At 34.5% G+C, this 21,360-nt stretch overlaps 1 protein-coding gene across 2 annotated transcripts in view; it reads left to right on the top strand.

The window, feature by feature from the left end:
* Window positions 1-21,360, top strand: part of TLK1 (tousled like kinase 1) — a 137,796-nt gene that overhangs the window by 83,276 nt on the left and 33,160 nt on the right. For both annotated transcript variants that reach the window (XM_002923909.4, XM_034654726.1), the window contains 5 exons: window positions 843-932; window positions 1,928-2,020; window positions 7,838-7,948; window positions 8,060-8,196; window positions 11,154-11,342. In XM_002923909.4, the coding sequence (XP_002923955.2) occupies window positions 843-932; window positions 1,928-2,020; window positions 7,838-7,948; window positions 8,060-8,196; window positions 11,154-11,342 (620 nt within the window). The remainder of the gene's footprint in view (window positions 1-842; window positions 933-1,927; window positions 2,021-7,837; window positions 7,949-8,059; window positions 8,197-11,153; window positions 11,343-21,360) is intronic.

Raw genomic sequence — 21,360 nt, 5'->3', positions numbered from 1 at the left:
TTGGTTTGTTGCTGGTGTTTTAAGATCTGGTTCTATTTATATGCATTGTTTTGCTTATTGGATTTCATCTTTTCTTTACTTTTATTATATGAAAGTTGAATGTCTAACCAGAAAAGCAGCATTGGCTTTCAGTAATTTAAAAATTAATTGAAGATTTTTAAAAATCAGAGTATTTATTTTTTTCAAGTACCCTGGCTTTACTTCCAGTGTCCCCTTTTAGTGCTTGCCTGTAGACATGTACTTAGTTGTGTCTTACTCCTTTTGTACTTTGACTACAACATATTGCCATATACAAAATAAAGTGTCAGACTCAACAATAATTTTGAGTTATAGTGATGGCATTGATACAGTGATATAATCTGTTTTCAATGATGTGTTTTAAAACTAGTAACTGGATAAACCATGAAACTCATCAGTAAATTGATATTACACTATACATGGGTGTGCATTATTGTCCTTGGTAGTAGGAGCTCTATATTAAGATCTTTTCAGTTTTACTTCTTGAACCATCATCATCTGTTTTTAATATTTTTGTTTTGAAATAATGTATTTTGTCGTTATATGTAACAGATTGAAAGCATTAAAAATTTTTTATGGTTCTAGAATGTAAGCTTCTTGAGGGCAGGGAATATATGGTTGTTTCTTTCACTGTGCCTTATGTAAGGGAGGGTACTCTAAAAATGAATGCTTTTTGAATAAATGATGATTGGAAGTTTTGAAAAATCAGTTATGCTTTAATTCAGTTGTTATCTTGATAAAAACTTGAGAAGTGTTAAGTAGTTGTTGCTGAGCAAAAGCCTATGTTTTTCTTGCTAATGTAAAAATTTTAATCTTTTTCTGAGGTTCGACCGAATAGCCCTTCTCCTACTGCATTAGCTTTTGGGGACCACCCTATTATACAACCAAAGCAGTTATCCTTTAAAATTACTCAGGTAAATAGTAAATAAAATTTTTTGTATGGCTTGTAAGAAACTTAGTACAAATAACTAACATGTCTTCTCTTTGTTTTAGACATAGTCATAAGGTAAAATTATACATCAAGAGAGCTAATTGCTAAACAAAAAAACAATTTGTAGGGGGTAAGAAATTGAAACACCTACTTTACTCTAGGCTTGTCCTTTGTTACATGCAGGTTAAATATGTAGATGTTATACGCGTATTAAATAAACAGAACAAGCGTGACATGTCGGTTTTGTTTACTGTTTGTTTTGTTTACTGTTTGTTTTGTTTACTGCTTCTTTTTGAACATACCATCCAAATCAATGTTTTCCTGAAGCTATTATTTTGTCATAAGTGAACATTAAAGCAGTTCATTTTGGGTGTCTGTATTTATGTATATTCCTATATGCTATACACTTACAGATATCATTTGAAAATTATTTATCTTGTATGCTTATTTGATTTTATGAAGTTTGAGTACTGAGTTTTTCATTTTAACTTTTTACATGTGACGGCTTTTGGATGCTTAGCCACCTTTATTACCCCAGTTTATTGCCATTAGACTTTTCTGTTAGGTCATGTCCAAGCTGTTGTATATGCATCAAAACTTCTTTCTTTGGATGATCTTTAGGCTAGGATTACAAGTACATTGCTTTCAGTCAATGCATAGCTCATGAAAGTTTTTGCTGTGTCCAAAAATCAGCAGCGGTTGATGGCATAAAGCAGTCGTTATATTGAATTTTAATGAGTAACTTAACAATATTCTAAAACTTTTAGTAATCAGTTTTTTAAATGTTTCTTTGTAAGCTTGTAGAACTTACACTTCTGAAGATGTTAAAACTTAAAACTTTACTAAGACTTTTTGGAATAACTTTTACATACACAAACTCAGATTTTTTTTTGTTTTTAAAAGCACTAAAATATAGTTTTATATTTGCATGCAATGATATGTATAATGGAGATAATAAAATAGCTTTCTTTCATTTAGACTGATCTTACAATGCTGAAATTAGCAGCATTAGAAAGTAATAAAAACCAGGACCTGGAAAAGAAGGAAGGTCGTATAGATGACTTGCTCAGGGTAAGTAATAAGTCATGGAGGGGGGAAAAATTGAATAAATTATTTGGCAGTAATAAAACTTGAAGAAATACTTAGCATTATAAAAAATTCTTTAGCTGGGAAAAAAAATAAACTTTTTCTGGTAGTTTTAGGTATGTGAAAAATCACTATTTTAAAGTGAAAATTATTAGCTCTTTAAATGTGAATTGAGGGGACATCTGGGTGGCACAGTTGGTTAAGTGTCCGGCTGTTGGCTTAAGCTCAGCTCTTGATCTCTGAATCATGAGATTAAGCCCCGAGTTGGGCTCAGAGTGGAATCAGCTTGAGCTTCTCTCTCCCTCTCCCTCTGCCCCTCCCACTCATGCTCTCTCTGTCTCTAAAATATATAAATCTTTAAAAAAATAAATGTGAATTGAGAAACAGTTGGAGAAATAAAGGGAAGTTTATAAAATTTATTTTTATTCAATCAGCTGTCATAAGACATGGCCATTTCTTGTTAGTTTTAAAGGTAATTGATTTTGTTATAAACCTGAGTGACATTTGATATTATACAAAATGAAGTAACTGCTGCAATCCTGTGAGATTTTTAGTGGAAACTTTATAAAAGGACACGTCAGAAAATACTTATAATGTGAGTAAGGTAAGAAGCAGTGGTTCTCACCCCTTGCTGTTCAGTAGAACACCAAATGGGAAGGGTGGGAGGCACTTTTTAAAGATACCCATGCCTCAACTCCATCCTGAGGGATTCTGATTAAATTGATGTGATGTGGGGCTTGGGCACTGGTAGTTTTAAAAGCTCCTCCAAAAAAACCAAAAGCAAAAACAAAGCTCCTCCAGATGATTATAATTTAAGCCAGCATTGAGATCTATTGGAATAGAAACTCAATAAAACCAGCGTCTCATCTGTGATCCTACCACAATTACAGATACCTTTGAAACATCCGGTTTGCCTTTCCTGATCCCATCCCAATCACTCTCTCACATCCTTTTACCATTAACTACTGTTCTAAGTTCTGTATTTATTATGCCTTTTATTATGGTTTTATCATATGTATCTTTACATTCTTAACATATTTCAGTTTATTTAATTTTTTTAAATTTTATTTATTTATATGAGAGAGAATGTGAGAAAGAGAGTGCACAAGCCAGGGGAGGGTCAGAGAAGCAGACTCCCCGCTGAGCAAGGCGTCTGACGTGGGACTTGATTCCAGAACTCTGGGATCATGACCTAAGCCGGAGGCCGATGGTTAACCGACTGAGCCACTCAGGCACCCTTCAGTTTATTTTTGAACTTTCCATAAAATTACGCTCTGTGTACCCTTTTGCCCTGCTTGTTTTCACTAAACATTATATGTGGAATTGTCATGTAATTTTTTCATTTCATGCTATATATAGTAAGGCATTATATGAATATACCGTAATATATTTGTTCTGCTCTTGGTGGACATTTTGTTTCTACTTTTTGCTAATAAGAACAATTCTGCTAAGAACATTATTGTACATGTCTTCTAGGGCAATTGTGGAAAAATTTGTCTTATATTATATGCCTTGAGAGATACATGGCCAGAGTACATGGCATGCACATGTTCAATTTTGCTTTATAATGCCAAATTTTCCCTAAAGTGGTTGGATTAATTTGCACTCCTATGACCAGTGGGCAATAAATGGTCTTGTTGCTTATTATCTTTGCTAAGGCTTATTATAATCGGATACAATAAATTTTTTGGCCAGTTTGATGGATGTAACAAAGTGTCTTTTATTTTTTCTTATGTGTTCTCTTATTTTCTAGCATCTTTTAAAAAATATTTATTAACTATGTTTCTTAGAAATAACTGATCATGCTTTTGCTCATTTTTCTTAATGGGTTGCTATTTATGGTTTTTTTTTTTTACTTTTAAAACATTTTTTTATTTAAATTCAGTTACTCAACAAGTAATGTATTACTGGTTTCAAAGGTACAGGCCTGTGATTCCTCAGTCCTATATAATACCTAGTGCTCATTCCATCACATGCCCTCCTTAATGTTTATCATCCAGTTACCCTGTCCCTCCACCCCCTCGCCTCCAGCAACCCTCAGCTTGTTTCCTATGATTAAGTCTCTTATGGTTTGTCTCCCTCTGTAGTTTCATCTTGTTTTATTTTTTCCTCTCTTCCCCTATGATCCCGTTTTGTTTCTTAAATTCCACATATGAGTAAGAGCATATAATTCTTTCTCTGATTTACTTACTTCACTTAGCATAATACCCTCTAATTCCATCCACATCATTGCAAATGGCAAGATTTCTTTTTTTTTTTTTCTGATGGCTGCACAATATTCTGTTGTACATATATATACACCACATCTTCTTTATCCATTCCATCTGTCGATAAATATCTGGGCTCTTTCCATAGCTTGGCTGTTGTGGACATTGCTGCTATAAACACTGAGGTGCAGGTACCCCTTCGGGTCACTACATTTGTATCTTTGGGGTAGATAATTAGTACTGCAATTGCTGGGTTGTAGGGTAGCTCTATTTTCAACTTTTTGAGGAACCTCCATACTGTTTTCCAGAGCAGCTGCACCAGCTTGCATTCCCACCAACAGTGCAAGAGGGTTCCCCTTTTTCGGAATCCTTGCCAATATCTCATTTCCTGGCTTGTTGATTTTAGCCATTCTGATCTGTGGGAAGTGGTATCACATTGTGGTTTTGATTTGTATTTCCCTGATGCCGAGTGATGTTGAGCGTTTTTTCATTTGTCCGTTGGCCATTTGGATGTCTTCTTTGGAGAAATGTCTGTTCGCGTCTCCTGCCCATTTCTTGATTGGATTTGTTCTCTGGGTGTTGAGTTTGATAAGTTCTTTATAGGTTTTGGATAAGACATTTGCAAATAACTTCTCCCATTCTTTCAGTAGTCTTTTGGTTTTTGTCAACTGTTTCCTTTGCTGTGCAAAAGCTTTTCATCTTGATGAAGTCCCAATATTTCATTTTTCCTTTGTTTTCCTTGCCTTTGGAGACATGTCTAGCAAGAAGTTGCTGTGGCTGAGGTCAAAGAGGTTGCTGCCTGTGTTCTCCTCTAGGATTTTGATGGATTCCTGTCTCCCAATGGTCTTTCATCCATTTTGAGTCTGTTTTTGTGTATGGTGTAAGGAAATGGTCCAGTTTCATTCTTCTGCATGTGGCTGTCCGATTTTCCCAACACCATTTGTTGAAGAGACTGTCTTCTTTCCTGCTTTGTTAAAGATTAGTTGACCATAGAGTTGAGGGTCCATTTCTGGGTTCTCTATTCTGTTCCATTGATCTATGTATCTGTTTTTGTGCCAGTACCATACTGTCTTGATGATTACAGCCTTGGAATAGAGCTTGAAGACCGGATTGTGATGCTGCCAGTTTTGGTTTTCTTTTTCAACATTCCTTTGGCTATTCAGGGTCTTTTCTGGTTCCGTATAAATTTTAGGATTATTTGTTCCCACTCTGTGAAAAAAGTTGATGGTATTTTGATAGGGATTGCATTGGATGTGTTGATTGCTCTAGGTTGCATAGGCACTTTAACAATATTTGTTCTTCCAGTCCATGAACATGGAACGTTTTTCCATTTCTTTGTGTCTTCCTCAATTTCTTTCGTGAGTGTTCTATAGTTTTCTGAGTACAGATCCTTTGCCTCTTTGGTGAGGATTATTCCTAGGTATCTTATGGTCTTGGGTGCAGTTGTAAATGGGTTCAACTCCTTAATTTCTCTTTCTTCTGTCTCATTGTTAGTATATAGGAGTGCTTTTTTTTTTGGATACCAGTTTTTTGTTGTTCATATGTATTGATTTTCTCCCAGTGGCAAATTGCCAAATTTTATATGATTAAATACGTCTTTTTGTTTGTAGTTTATGTTTTGTTTGTACCAAATTATTATCAAAGTTATACAAAAAGAACTAATTTTTTTTTAACTCCTAAGATCATAAAGTTGTTCCTCTAAATCAAAAAGATGTTTTCTTTGAAAACTTCTATAGTCTGGTGTTTCATACTCACTGGAAATGTTTTTGGGTTTGGTGTGAAATTCAGTTTCATTTTAATTTCTTTCTATATAGATAATCATTTGCCCAGCTCATGTAATTTAAAAAGACCACTCTTTTCTGCCAGTTTCCTTGTATAATCTAGGTTCCATATATAAGTAGATCTATTATATATTCTCTGTTCTGTCCCATGTTGTATTTGTGTATTCCTATACTGATACCACAGTATTTTTTTTAATCATTTAGCAATTGTCTTTATTAGTAACAGATAACATAAGCAACAATACTTTAAGAGAATACAATATTATTTTTTGAGAGAAGAACAGAACTGGGCAACTCAGGTGTGATTTCTTCTTCACAGTCTCATAGGGGATCTTGGCTCCTTTAGTTTTTTTGCTCCCTTATCCTTAGTGTATGGCTTTTATCTTGAAGGTCATATCAAGGTACAAAATATTTATTATGGGGCGCCTGGGTGGCACAGCGATTAAGCGTCTGCCTTCAGCTCAGGGCGTGATCCCGGCGTTGTGGGATCGAGCCCCACATCAGGCTCCTCTGCTATGAGCCTGCTTCTTCCTCTCCCACTCCCCCTGCTTGTGTTCCCTCTCTCGCTGGCTGTCTCTATCTCTGTCAAATAAATAAATAAAATCTTTTTAAAAAAAAAATTTATTAGAGTCACCATTATGATAGTTTAGCTAGGTATGTATCGATCCAGAATAAAATGTTGTTTTTTATTACTTAATGAAGAAAGGAAATAGATTTGGGTGATTATAATTGCTGTGGCTTTATATTAAATCTTGATTTGTGATTGAAGAAATATCCTCTCTTTTTGGCTATGTTTGGCCCTTTGTAGTTATAGAGAAATGTTAGAATCCAATTTTGAAGTCACACACGCAATTTGTTGGGGTTTTGTTGAAGTGGGTTTGTTTTTGCTAAATTCCATCTATGGTCCTCTGAGAGTTTCTTTATTTTACCTTTTCCTTGAAAAACATTTTGATTAGGTATATAATTTAAGTTGGCTGGTATTTTCTTCTAGCATTTGCAATATATTATGCCACGATCTTTTGCCTTCCACCATGATTGAGACCTATGTTTCTCAAAGTTGATTCCCAGACCAGAAGCATCAGCATTACTGGGGTATTTATTAGCAGTAAATTTTCAGACTCTACCTCAGACCTCCTTACACAGAAACTTTTGAGAGTGTGTCCCAGCAATCCGTATTACAACAAGCCCTCCAGGTTATTCTTTTGTCACCGGACTAGACTAATCCAGCTAATCTCCTGAGTTTAGAGAAAGCCTCTTCCCTGAGCAATATGGTTTCCTACAAAGTCAACAGAATTGATATCTTGTTGCCAGGAAAGATGGTGGAAATAGTTTGCTGTTGGGTAGGCATCTGTAGTGCCATCCACAAGTTTAATGGAGAAAAAACTTTTATCAGTTACAAAAGATGGAAAAGAACTCATATTCATTTTTAAGTGTTAGACACTTTATATACTATATTTTAGTTATTTTTAACTAAGTGAAGTAGATAGTATTGCCCCTGTTCTAGAAATATAAAAAGAATAAGCCAAGGTTCAGATAAGTGACTTGACTTAGCCAAGGTTACATACCTTAGGGTGTTGATTTGAACCCATGGTGTATGGATACAAATTCCATGTACTTTCCACTGTACAGTTACGTAACATTTAACAGTATTATCCCATGGTTAGTAGATGCTTAAAAAAATTTTTTTAGTATCATACTCAGATACTTACTTGATTTATCCTTTCTTTTTATGTAATTTATTCAGAATGTAAGAATATTCCTAAGTGTCTTATATACCCAAATTTTAGACCTTTTCATTTTTACTTATGTTGTAGGCTAACTGTGATCTCAGACGGCAAATAGATGAACAACAAAAATTACTTGAAAAATACAAAGAACGATTAAATAAGTGCATATCAATGAGCAAGAAGCTGCTTATTGAAAAGGTAAGTTGAAAGTTCAGTGAATTTTCTTTTTCATTCCACTGACCCCTTTTCACCTTGTACAGTTTTAAATTTAAATGAATAAAATTGATGATTTTTTCCTCCTTTTTTCAGAGTACACAAGAAAAACTGTCAAGCCGAGAGAAGAGTATGCAAGACCGATTACGCCTTGGGCACTTCACAACAGTTAGACATGGTGCTTCATTTACTGAACAATGGACAGATGGTTTTGCGTTTCAGAATCTTGTGAAGTTAGTCATTCTTACATTTTAAAAAATGTGGTGTTCCTTTGGGTTTTTGTTACTTCCAAAGATTATAGATTTGGAATTATGTTCTATTTCTACTCCTTACTGCTCTTTGAAATCACAGCATTTAGTACATTTGAAAGGAACATAAAACAAAAGTGTTACAGTTGCAGCTTTAGCGGACTTCTTGATTAGTTAGCATTCATCCATACTATATGATATATTATTCTAAGTATGACTTTCCAAAATACAAACGTATCTTCTAGCTTTATAGAAGATTTGGGAGGAAATTTTAATTTTCATTGGGAGATTTACATGTATATATGTATAAAAGATATATATATATGTATATCTTGGGATTTTTCTACTTAGTTTTTTCCACATTCTCCAGTCCTTACTTCAGTGTTAATACTCAGCACTTGTGTGCTTTCTATTCCTGTGGAAAAGACAGGAACTTTTTCTCTTCTGCTTCAGATACAATAATTCATAAATCAGTTGAGGAATATGTAGCTTTAGCATCTCTGAGGCAAACTTTAAAACAGAAATTGAGTTCAGATGGTGGTAGATAGGGATAGATTGACTACGTATTGAGGAGCCAGGACCTGTGCTACTTTTTTGTTTTCACAGGAAAAATTTTTAAACCTCAAAAACAGGAGTAGTGCCAACATCTACCTCAGATCATAGAGTTATATGGAAAATGGAGGCAAAGCTGTATCTCAGTATGTAAACATTGCTGTTTCAAACACTGGTTCCCAGGACTTTGCACAGAGTGGCCTTCTCTCTCTCGCAGTTGATTTATTCAGCTTTTGTTCAGCACCGGCTGTGCTGGATCCTAGGTGTACCATAATGAAGAACGTAGTTCTTGTGATGCTGGAGAGTTTGGCATTAATTCTGTGGATTATACGGAGCTATTAAGGGTTTGTATGTAGTGTGTGTGGTCAGAATTGAGTTTTAGAAAGATAACTGGTGATAATGTGGGGCTAATACTGGAAATAAGATAAATTATTGACAGCTGAGGTATTCAAAAGAAAGATGATTAGGCTTGAGCTAAAATACTGACAGTGAAGTAGAGACTAGGAGATATAGTTGGGATAGAAACCATGATTTTTGACTGTTATATAAGTAAGAACCTCTACTACTAAACTCAGATCTACAGTTGTCCTGATAGTGAATAAAATAGGCTACATAATATAACCTTAAATACAAACTAAAAATGCAAATCTAAAATATAAGCTCTGTTTGTAGCTGTCAAGAGCAAACTTGGAGCTTCTGGGTTGGTGAACACATGGAGGTTTGGGAGAGTGGAGCAGTTAGAGCCTGGAAGCCCCACACTCTCTCCCCACACCTTGCCCTGTGTATCTCTTTCATCTGGCTCTTCCTGAGTTACATTCTTTCATAATAAAAAGTATTCTTTTTTTAAAAAAATCACTTGCATTTCTTGTATTGAGGGCCTACTGTGTGTTGTTATATATGCGTATTTTAAATCAAGCTGCTTATCAGTGTGAATTAAGTAGTTTATCAGCGATATAACCCTAAGTAGTTTATCAGCGATATACCCCAAAGTAGTTGGTGGATGAGAAGAGAAATAAATATTAGTAATGTTAAATTAATGATCCCTAAATTGTGTAGTCATTCCTAAATAATCAGATATTAGCTTTATATTCATTCCAGTAATTCTTTACTTTCCATTAGGATTTTAAACACTAGGATTATTGCCATTTGTTTTCATTTATAGCATCTTAATTGTGCTCTAAACTAGCTTTAAAAATTAACTTTTTTAATAAAATGAAGTTATTTCTATTTCCAAAGGAAAATTGGGTTAAACTCCTGTTCTTGAATTTTCTCCACCCTTTTACTCTTCTGCCTAGGTGGCTATTGAGTCTTTCATTCTGGTCATACTCTACTATTATCTGGCGAGAATCATAGGAACAGGCAATTTGTGTAAAGCCAATTTTGGGTCAGCAGAGTAGAAGTTCTGTAGTTCTGCTTTGATGGCAGGGGGAGCCAAGGAGTTGAAACATTTGTCTTGCTTTAAATCTAAGTATCATAACCATGTAGAGTTTTAAAAATTTTTTCTTAGCATGTTGAGGTGACCTAAAAGGGAACATGGTTACTATGCAAACAAGTTGTGTGATGGGATAATTGCTGAAATCTCTAACCTATATTTTTATAATAGACATGATATTTATTAGTTTTTAGAATTAGTAAGCTTTAGATTCTTGAACGGGAAGCAGTAATATTTTTACTTTTATTAATTGCTCATTTTTCAAAGCCCTGCTAATTTTTCTTATTTCCCTTATTTTTGTTTTCTTGTTTCCTTCAAATTGTCAAAATTCTTTTCTTCATCAGTTTCTTATATTTAGGTCAATTTTTGTTTCATTTCAAGGTAGTGCTTGCACATTCCCAAAATCTTTTTGACAAAGACAAATTTAGAAAACTCTATTAAGTTGTCTTTTTTAAGTTTTTCTACAAACACAAAGCGATGAGATTCATGTTTAAAAGCTACTCTGTGCTTACCTCTGTTCTTTATTTTAATAGCCCATTTGTTTAATTGAGCAAGTTTTTACTGAATTCCTAATATGTGCTGATGATTATGCTGGGCACTAGGGATACAATAGGATGTAAAATAGATGTGGTCTCCGTTCTCGTGGAGTAACACAGTTCAGAGACATTCTAATCAAGTATCTAGAAGGAATGATACTCACTAGAAAGAAGGAGCTAGAGATCTACAAGGTACCATGAGATTAAATATAGCAACAAATCTTTCCCTAGTTCAGGGGATTTGGGAATTTAGAAGTGAATGCTTCAGATGAGACCTGGACAGTGAGTACAAATACGTTCAGAAAGGTGGAACCATAATTTTTGTTTGTTATATGCTTTTTCATGTTTATTAGTATATTCATGTTTTAACTGTGAAGAGTAATGAAAAGTTAATATGGTTTTTTACATTTATTTTTATACAGGCAACAAGAATGGGTGAATCAGCAAAGGGAAGATATTGAAAGGCAAAGGAAACTTCTAGCCAAACGTAAACCTCCCACAGCTAATAATTCTCAGGCACCCTCTACCAATTCTGAACCAAAACAGAGGAAAAACAAAGCAGTCAATGGAGCAGAGAATGATCCCTTTGTTAGACCAAATTTACCACAACTGTAAGCCTCCATTTTAATTTTCCTTTTTTCTCAGTCGTTGCCAGTGAGCATGAATGTTAGATGTTATTTATATTTACACTAATATTTAAATACTAAAAATAGTTATGGCCAGGAAAGAAGGCAGTATTAAAATTTACCTCTAAATTAATAATCTTCAAATACCCAAATTCAGCCTTTGTAAGTGGAGACTTATTAATCTTCTTTTAAAATGAAGACTTAGCAGCTAAGAGGAAACTGGAATCCACTCTTTTTTCATGTCTAAATGAGAGAGTCAGTTATCAGTTTTGATTATCTCAATTCTGTGTTTCCATTAATGTTTTTTTTTCTGAGAGAAAATTTAATAACTGTGACATATATTTTCTTAACCTCTACAGTAGTACATTGGTAGATTATAGGTATTGTTTTTTTCCCTTTCTGCTTTTATTTTTCTAAATTTCCTGCATTAATGATGAACTGCTCTTTATAGTTCAGTGGGCAAAGAGATTTTTAAATAATTAAATGCTTATTATACATAGAAAATTGGAAAATGTGAAAAAACATAATAAAACAACATAGACCATGATCCCAGCCACAGAGAAGACCGTTATTAAAATTTTGATTTACAGATGTGTCCAAACATATTTTTGTTCTGCAAGAACTTAAATTTTTGTGAGTAGAAAATACACACACACACACACACACACACACGCACGTGGTGCGCGCGCATGCATACTGATACCGTTATGTGGATGCATTCTTTTTTTCCTTTGTTGAAAGGTAATGTTTCATCTGTGCTTTGAATCCCATACCCTGCTACATGAGGGACTCTTCTGTGGGTACCTTCATTATCTTCTTTCGTCAGCCTTTTGTTCTCTACTGGTTCCCTCCTTTCAGAAGACAAATGAAACCAAAAACTCTGCTTCAATTGTATATCCCTCTATTCTAGTCTCTATATCCTGTCATTTTTATAACCAGATTTCTTTCTTTTTTTTTTTTTTTTTAAAGATTTTATTTATTTATTTGACAGAGATAGAGACAGCCAGGGAGAGAGGGAACACAAGCAGGGGGAGTGGGAGAGGAAGAAGCAGGCTCATAGCAGAGGAGCCTGATGTGGGGCTCGATCCCAGAACGCCAGGATCACGCCCTGAGCCGAAGGCAGACGCTTAACCGCTGTGCCACCCAGGCGCCCCTATAACCAGATTTCTTGAAAGACTTGCTCGTAGCAGTCTCTTCTGTCTCACCTTCCATTTTCTTCTTTCTTAAATGAAATTGCCTTTTAAAGGTTAACTATCTTTTTGATGCTCATTGCCAGAGACATTTGAGTCTTTAACTTGGCAGCACTGAATATTGTTGACTTCTTATTTTTCCCCCAAAAGACTCCTTCTTGCCTTTATTTTTGAAATACCTTGATCTCCTAATTTTCATTTTAAGTCTTCTGGCTCATCTTCTCAGTCTTTTCTATGGACATCATTTACACTGCCAATTTGTAAAATGTAAGTGTCTTTTAAGAATCTGTCTTGGTCATCTTACTTCCTACTCTACATATTCTCCTTGAAAATTAGCTGCTTCTCAGAATTTCAGTTACCACGTATATGCTTCCTAACATCCAAGTTTCTGTCTCCAGTCCACTTTTCTCTCTTGAGTATTAAATATATCTCAGTTTTGAATGTCATATCCTTGCTTGGTTGTTATCAGTACTTACGTGCTGCTAATATAGCCTTTTCAATACTGTGTTTACTAAAAACACGGAACAAAACAAAAACTATTTACTATTACCATTTCCATTCCAGTCTGTCTCTCTCTACACACACACACAGACACACACACACTCACACACTCTCTCTCACTCTCATCCACACATCCGTATATACACCCTTTGCCTTTTCCTGTGTTTTCTCTGTTAGTAAAGGGTACTATCATCCTTTCAGTTCCACATGCCAGATTTTTATTATCATCCTTAATATTTTAGATCAAGATTTCATTTATTGTCCTTAATCCATTTTTATTATTTTCCATTAATAAATAGGTAGTAACAAGCTTATTTTTCAAAATCCACCTTAAAATCTACTTCCATCTTCAAACCTTTTCTAATCTTGGGGGGCTTTTGTAAATTGGAATTAAAACATTCAGCTATTGATATTTTAAGAAAGAGTAGCAAATGGTTTACATTTGTAAATTAGTAAATTTGTTGCTTAATTAAGGGTAGATGGGTAGATGAGTGGTTATATAGAATACAGTGTGTGTAAGCTTTAATTCCACTCCTAGGAGACTCCAGTCCTTCTAGATCTCAAGTGTATGCACTTACGTAAGTACCCACTGACACCATTCTAACTCAAGTTACCGTCCTCTTACTTGGGTTATTTTTTCTCTCCTACCTCTCCTTTCAACTTTGGTTTAGCAATCCAGTTCATTTTCATTTTGCAATCAGAATCATTTTTGCAAAATATGATCCTTTTATTCTCTTTCTTATCACCCTAACATAGCTCTCTGTTTCTTGAATCATAGAATCCCTAAAAGTCCTAAGATGATTTCTTAAAGCACTTTTGATCTGACATCTTCTGATCACTCTAGCCTCATCTTTTGTCACTAACCAGTGCCTACCCTTCACTGTCAGCTTTCAAACTTCAACGCATGGTTTTTAATTCCTGTTCATCTTTTAAATCCCGTACTAGGTATTTCCTCCTAAAAGTTTTTCCTTGATCCCTAGAGGATAGGAGTTAATTATCACTTTAACGTAATGTGATAGTGCCCTCTGTCTCTTCAGTCACAGCATCACCATTTACTCTGTTAATGACACTAGAAACATCCTGAATGTTTCCCTTGCCCTCATTCTCTGTGTCTGTTTCTGTAGCATCTCGTATTTGTCCATCTGCATTGCCACTATCTTAGTTTAGGACCTCATCTCTCTTTTTAACCTAGATTACTGTTTCTTATGTGTCTCTTCATGCCAGTTTCACATTTAACCTTCTTCACTGACCTTCAGGATAAAATTCACCCTCATGAAGGACTCTTTGTAGGCCTTATTTTCCTCTGTCATTTCACCTCCAACGTCTGTCCTATGTATCTTATGTTAAACTGTTTTAGTTCTCTAAGTGGATTAGGCGTTCTTGTTTCTGTGCCTTTATACATCTTGTTCCTTGCCTTTCTTCACCAGTCTCATTGCCTGTTCATCTTTTAAGGCTTGGCTCAAGTACCAATTTCAGTAGGAAGCCTTCTCTAACTTTTTTTCTTCCCATTTTCTCCCCCATTTCCCCTCAGGTTGGATGCCCATAGCCTTTTGTATGTGCCTGTTCTGTATGTAGCATTTTTCTCAGTGTTTTATCCCTGTATTCCCACTATGCAGCACAGTTTTCTCATATGGAAAATGGTCAGTAAATGCTAAATTCTGTCACATAAGCATTTGACTGAATTTCATTTTCTCCTTCTCACTAGTTTCTCCATTTTTCAAGTTTGTCACAGGTATTTTGCTTACTTGTCTTCCAAGATACTTAACAGCCCTACCTATAGTTTAATAGTCATAGACTTGTCTTATTTCCACCCCACTTTATTATATATGTTGACAGAGAACTAACCCTGAAGTTAAACTTTTGTGTTCTTGGAATGGCAAATGAAGTGATACTACATAATAGTTTGACTGTATCTTTATACAAATGCAGATTTAAATAGGGAAAAAAGCCATAGAAGCATTTTTTTTAATTAAATATTTATTTATTTATTAGAGCGTGCATGAGAGAGCAGGGGAAGGAGGGGGAAGAGGGAGAGGAAAGAGAGAGAATCTCCAGCAGACTCCCCGCTGCAGGAGTCTTGAATGATGGGGGTCTTGATCCCAGGACCCTGAGGTCATGACCTGAGCCAAAATCAGGAGTTGGATGTTCAACTGACTGAGCCACCCAGGTGCCCCAGAATCACTTTGGTTTATATATTATTATATTTTAGTGGCTCTTCTCTGAACTGTCTTGTAAAAATTCCTTTCGAATCACTGGTGGTAACTAGAACATCTAGAGTGTATGTGCAGAACATCTAGTATAATTAGAATAGAAACCTTAAATCTTTAATTATTTTTCTGTCAAGAAATTAACAAAGAAAATGAAGTTACTACTATGTAGCGGTTAGGACTTGAAGCATTGTTGACAGACAGATGTGGAATCCATCCTTGACGCTTTCAGGTTGTTATTTTTGGTAAGCTGTTTCACTTCTTTGAGTCTCCATTTCCTCACTTGCAAAAGGACCTATATCATAGTATCGAAAGGATGATACAAGGTAATGCATGTTAAAGTACTTGCATGGTTCCTGGTTCTTAACTAATTTTTAACTACCAGCAAGATTTGGTGAGGTTTTTAGGTAGTAGGTCCTACTTTTAGTCACATATACTTCTGTTCAGAGTAGTTTGCATAGAAAATATTATCTATGGATGTCTAAATGACCCTTGTGTTAATTGTAATTAATTAATTTTAATCAAGATTTTGGCCTCATGTTAAATATATTTTAAATTACGTTTTGATTTTATTTATGTATTTCATGTTTCACATAGGATGACTGCGAAGTAAACAGTAATATTTTACCTTCTATTTTATTAAGGAAGTTTTAGAGGTCACTGTGTTTTCTCATTAAAGCTTTGATTTTAACTCAAGGTTATATTTTACATACCATGAAGTTATTTAGTGGATTACTTGTCTTGTAAATTATAGACTTTTTTAATTAATAAAATTTATTTTTAGAGCAGTTCTAGTGTATATAGCAAAATTGAGTAGAAAGTAGAGAGTTCACATATACTCCCTGTCCCCACACACAGCCTCCACCACTGTCAGTGTCCTGCCCCCGACTGGCATGTTTGTTACAGTTGATGGATGTGCGTTAGCACATCATTATCACCGAGAGTTTATAGTGTACATCAAAATTCACCTTTGGTGTAGTATACATTTTATGGGTTTTGACAAATGTTTTATTGTTTTTTAAAAAAATCATGTTTGAATAATCTTTTGTTGGAGCATTTAATCTATTTTCATTTCATGTATTTATTTATTTATTTATTTATTGGGGACTTAAATCTGGTCTGTCTTTGTGCGATCGATTTATCCTGCCTCATCTCTGTCCCTTTTTTTTCTTTATTGGGTTGCTCAGTTTTTGTTTATTTGATTTTCTCTTTCTGTCCCCTATGTGAGGACATCATAGTCTGTATTCATCTAAATGTTACTTACATATTTATCATTTTTTTACTCTTCATTTATTCTTACATCTTTGATTTTTTTTACCTAGTAAGCTCTTTCTGCCCGAGAATACCCTTTAGAAATTTTTTCTTTTTCTTTCTTTTTTTCTTTTTTTAGTGTGGGTCTATTGGTAATGACACCTTTCAGTTTTTTCTTGGTATGAAACTAACTTTATATTGCCTTCATTCTCAAAATGGTTTTTACTGATTTTAGAGTTTTAGGTTGGTGATTATTTTAAGGTGTCTTACTGTCTTTTGACTTAAAATTATTACTAGACAAGTCACCTGACCATAGAAGAACCATTTTGAATGGAGCAGAAGCAATATTTGAAGACTAAATAACTAAGAATATTTTAAAGCAGATGAATAAGATCGATCTATAGATTCACAGAGGCCAGAGAATTCCATGTATAATGAATAGAAATACATAGACACATCATAAATTTCAGAAAAATCAAGGCAAAGAGAAAAAAATTCTTAAAAGTAGCCAAAGGAAAAGAAAAACACATATTGGGAATATAAGTTAAGAAAAAAATATTCCAGGTAAATGCCAACCAAAGGAAGCTATATTATATGAGACACAGTAAAATTTAAGGCAAATAAATTATAAGAAATAAAGTGGTTATTTCATAACTATAAATGGCTCAAATCGCCAGAAACATATAGTAATTCCAAATTTGTGTGCCTGTGATAACATCACCTCAAGATAGATGAAAAATTGACAGTACTTTAAGGAGACATAGATTCAGAAGTCATAATAGATTTCAACCCACACATTTCTTAGTAATTGAACATGCAGATAAAAATAAAACAATAAAAAAAAAAGGACACGCAGTATGGGTATAGAAAATTTCAGTGGGATTGACAAACTTGACACTTGTAGAATACCCCTAACGTCTACAGAATATGTGTTCTTTTTTAAGCATAGACTTCTGTAAAAATTTATCATGTTAGGTCATAAAGCAGAGAGGTCTCAACAGATTTCAAGAGATTGAAAGAGTTTGTGTAGGACTGGCATTGTTTCTTACTTAAATATTTGGTTGAACTCATGGGTGAAACTTATCATAGAATATGTTCTCTGACCACAGTGGAATTAGATTAGAAATCTCTAAGAATAAAGTAGTGAAAAAATCTCAGTGGAAATGAGAAAAATATTTTTAGATGAGTGATAGTGAAAGTGCCATATAGCAAAATTTGTGAGATAAATCTGACCAGTATCTGGGGGAAATTTATAACCTTATGTACATATAAATGAAAAGAAGAAAAACGAAAACTTTATAAACTAAGCATTTATTTCAGTAAGTTAGAAGATGAGCAGTAGAATTAACCAAAGAAGGAAGAAGAAAGAGTAGAAATTAATGATACAGGAAATAAACATATACAATACAGAGAGTCAACCAATCCAAAAAATGTGTATTTTATTCCAAAACAAAACTAATCTAATAAAATTGAAAGAGAAGGCAACCATTATCAGAAATGTAAAAAGGTATTATTAGAGTCTACAGATATTTAAAGGAAAACAACATTAAATGGCTTAAACTTGAAATTTTTGTGAAATGCTTAAATTTCTAGAAAAATCTTAACAGAATTGGCACTAGAATAAGCAAAAGTCTAAATAGTTCTATAACTATTAAAGAAATTGAATCTGTAATTATAAAGTTAAAAATCGAGTGGCCCCTGGATGGTGCAGTTGGTTGATCCTCTGACTCTTAGTTTCTTGGCTCAGGTAGTGATCTCCTTGTGGTGGGATCTAGCCCCGTGGCAGGCTCCAGGCTCAATGAGGAGTCTGCTCAAGTTTATCTCTCCCTCTCTGTCTCTCCCTCTCTCTCTCTCTCTTGCTCTCGCTCTCTCTCTAAAATAAATCAATCTTTTTTAAAAATGAAAAATCCAGGTATAGATGACATCATTTTTGAATTATAACATCTATTTAAGGAAGAAGTAGTGCCAGTCTTTTTTAAAACTTTCTTTTTTTTAAAGAATAGCTAAGTCAGAAATACTTCCAGCATATTTTATGAGACCAGCATAATCTAGGTGTTAGAATTTAGCAAAGATGATACAAAGAAGGAAAGTTACAGGCTAATCTCACTATAAACGCAAATGTAAAAATCTTAAATAAAGTATTAGCAATCAAACATGTAATATATAAAAATGAAAATTTATCAAGACCAAGTTGTGTTTATTTTAGGTATGCAGGGTTGGTTTAACATTAAAAAATACCTAATTTTCCATGTAAGGAGAAAGATCATATGATAATAGATGCCAAAACAAAAAACATGAGACAAAATTCAGCATTGGTCTTTTTTTTTTTTTTTTTAAAGATTTATTTATTTATTTTGGAGAGGGGTTGGGTAGGGATAGGGAGAAAGAGAATTTCAAGCAGCGCCCCTGCTGAGCTCAGAGCCTGATGTGGGCATGGCCCTGAGATCATGATCTGAGCCGAAACCAAGAGTCAGATGCTAAACCAGCCAAGCTACCCAGGCACTTCCAGCATTGATCTTTGATTAAAACTCCTAGCAGTCAGTAGAAGAACTTCCTTAATCTATACTGTACATTGATTTTTCTTTTTGCATTCATATCTACATGCTGTGCACTTGAGTCACCATGGTGCCCTGTATGCCTTGTTTCTTCTTCCTGCTGCTCCTGTTTAGTCAGGTTCAGATGTTATCTCTTCTGTGTCTTTTCCTAGTTCCTTCAGATAAAATTTTTTTTCTTTGCTCTGTGTACTCATAGCTGTATTATCCAGGACAATCACCTTATGTTAAGGTCAGCTAATTAGCAACCTTAATCCCACGTAATCTTTTGCTATATAAGGTAACATTCACAAATTCCAAAGATTAAGATGTGGTATCTTTGGAAGCTGATATTCTGCCTACCCATCTCCCCTCTGAACCAAGAGTCACATCCTTCCCATATGTAAAATACATTCATCCTATCCTAACATCCCCCAAAGAATCAACCCGATATCTCAATTACAGTGACATCCCAACCCAATTATAGCATCAACTCAGCATCCAAAATCTCATCTAAATTAGGTATGGGTGAAAACCTGTATAATCCGCCCAAAACACAATTCCTCTTAATCTGTGAACCTTAAGAAACAACTTCTCAAAATATGATGGTGAGGACAGGGATAGGATAACAATTAAAGACATTTTGTTGAAGCAGGAAGAAAAAAAAAAACAAAAACGAAAGGAGTCACTGCTCCCAAATAGTTTCAAAATCCATCCAGTCACACTCCCATTTGGTTTCGAAGTCTGGTAGTAATTTTCTATGGTTATGGCTCCCCTTCTGGACTCAAGGTTCTTTCCTCTGAGTCTGTTTCACAAAGGTTTCTTTCTCGTTAAGGTTAGCATGTGTATGTAGCAGAGTAGCTTTGTCAGCCTGTTTCTTGTTTGTAGAATTTTGGAGGTCTGACAGCCTTTCATTTTGTACTCTCTCTGCCCTCTTAAATGCCAAGCTGGCAGTGTTTCTGTTTAAAGTTGTCAGAAGATCTCATGGCTTTTCCCCCTCTGACACACACATTCATTCCGTTAGATGTGAGGATCCTCCAGGTTCTTTTCTTGATAATCCCATTACTGTTTTTGGCTTCTGCTGAGAAGGCTGAGGGGGACCTGTGAGTTGCACGCTTAATCTTTTAAAGACCATTTTGAACCTCTGTGAAGTATTAGCAAAAATGTTGTCCAGCAACGCCCTCCTTTTTTTTTTCTTTCTTTTTTTTTTTTAATAACAGAGCATCATTTTGTGCATCTCAATCTTAGTGTCTTTCACACTATGGATAGAATGAGACATTTCTTTCTTTTTTTTTTTTTTGAGTATATACCTAGGAATAGAATTGCAAGGTTATATGGCAATTCTGTGTTCAAATTCTCGAAAACTGCTAAACTATTTTTCCTATTTGCAGTATTTTACATTCCCGCCAGCAGTAGACAGATTTCCTATTTCTTTACATCTTTGGTAACACTTTTTATTTTCTGTTTCTTGATTATAATCATCCTAGTAGCTGTAAAGTGTCATCTCATTGTGGTTTTGGTTTGCATTCCTGAAGGCTCATAATGTTGGATGTCTTTTAATGTGCTTGTTGGTCTTAGCATAGATATTGAAGTCTTTTGCTCAGTTTTTAATCCAGCTGCTTGTCTTTTTGTTGTTGAGTTACAAGAGTCCTTTATATGTTCTAGATACTAAACCTTTTTCAGATATATGATATGTAGATATTTGCTCCCATTATGTAAATTGTGTTACTTTCTTGATAATGTCCTTTGGTTTGATTTGACTTTAATTTTTATGATGTTAAATTTACTGTTTTGTTTTTTGCTCATACTTTTGGTGTCAAATCTAAGAATCCTTTACCAAATCCGTGGTCAAGGACATTTACCCCTGTGCTGTGTTCTAAGAGTTTTCTAGTTTTAGTTTTTATATTTAGATTATTGATCCCTTTTTGGTTAATTTTTTATATAGAGTGCGGTAGGGGTCCAACTTCATTCTTTTGCATGTGGTTATCCAGTTGTCCCAGCACTATTTGTTGAAAAGACTTATTCTTTCCCTCATTGAGTGGTCTTGGCATCTTGTCAGAAATCACCTGGCCATGGATATCTGTACTCATTTCTATTCCTTTGGCCTATATGTCTGTCTTTATGGTAGAGTAACTGTTTTAATGACCATAACTTTGTAGTAAGTTTTGAAATAGGTAATGGGAGTCCTATAACTTTGTTTTTTCTTTTTCAATATTGTTTTTTCTATTTGAGCCCCCTTGCAATTTTTTTTCCATTTTAGCAAAATGGGCCATTTGTATTTTGATCAGAATTATATTGAATATATGGATGACTTTGGAGAGGA

This window comes from Ailuropoda melanoleuca, chromosome 2 (assembly GCF_002007445.2).
Source record: "Ailuropoda melanoleuca isolate Jingjing chromosome 2, ASM200744v2, whole genome shotgun sequence".
NCBI classification, from domain to species: Eukaryota; Metazoa; Chordata; class Mammalia; order Carnivora; family Ursidae; genus Ailuropoda; species Ailuropoda melanoleuca.
Note: the sequence above shows the minus strand (reverse complement) of the source record. Positions and strands in the feature narration are given on the sequence as shown.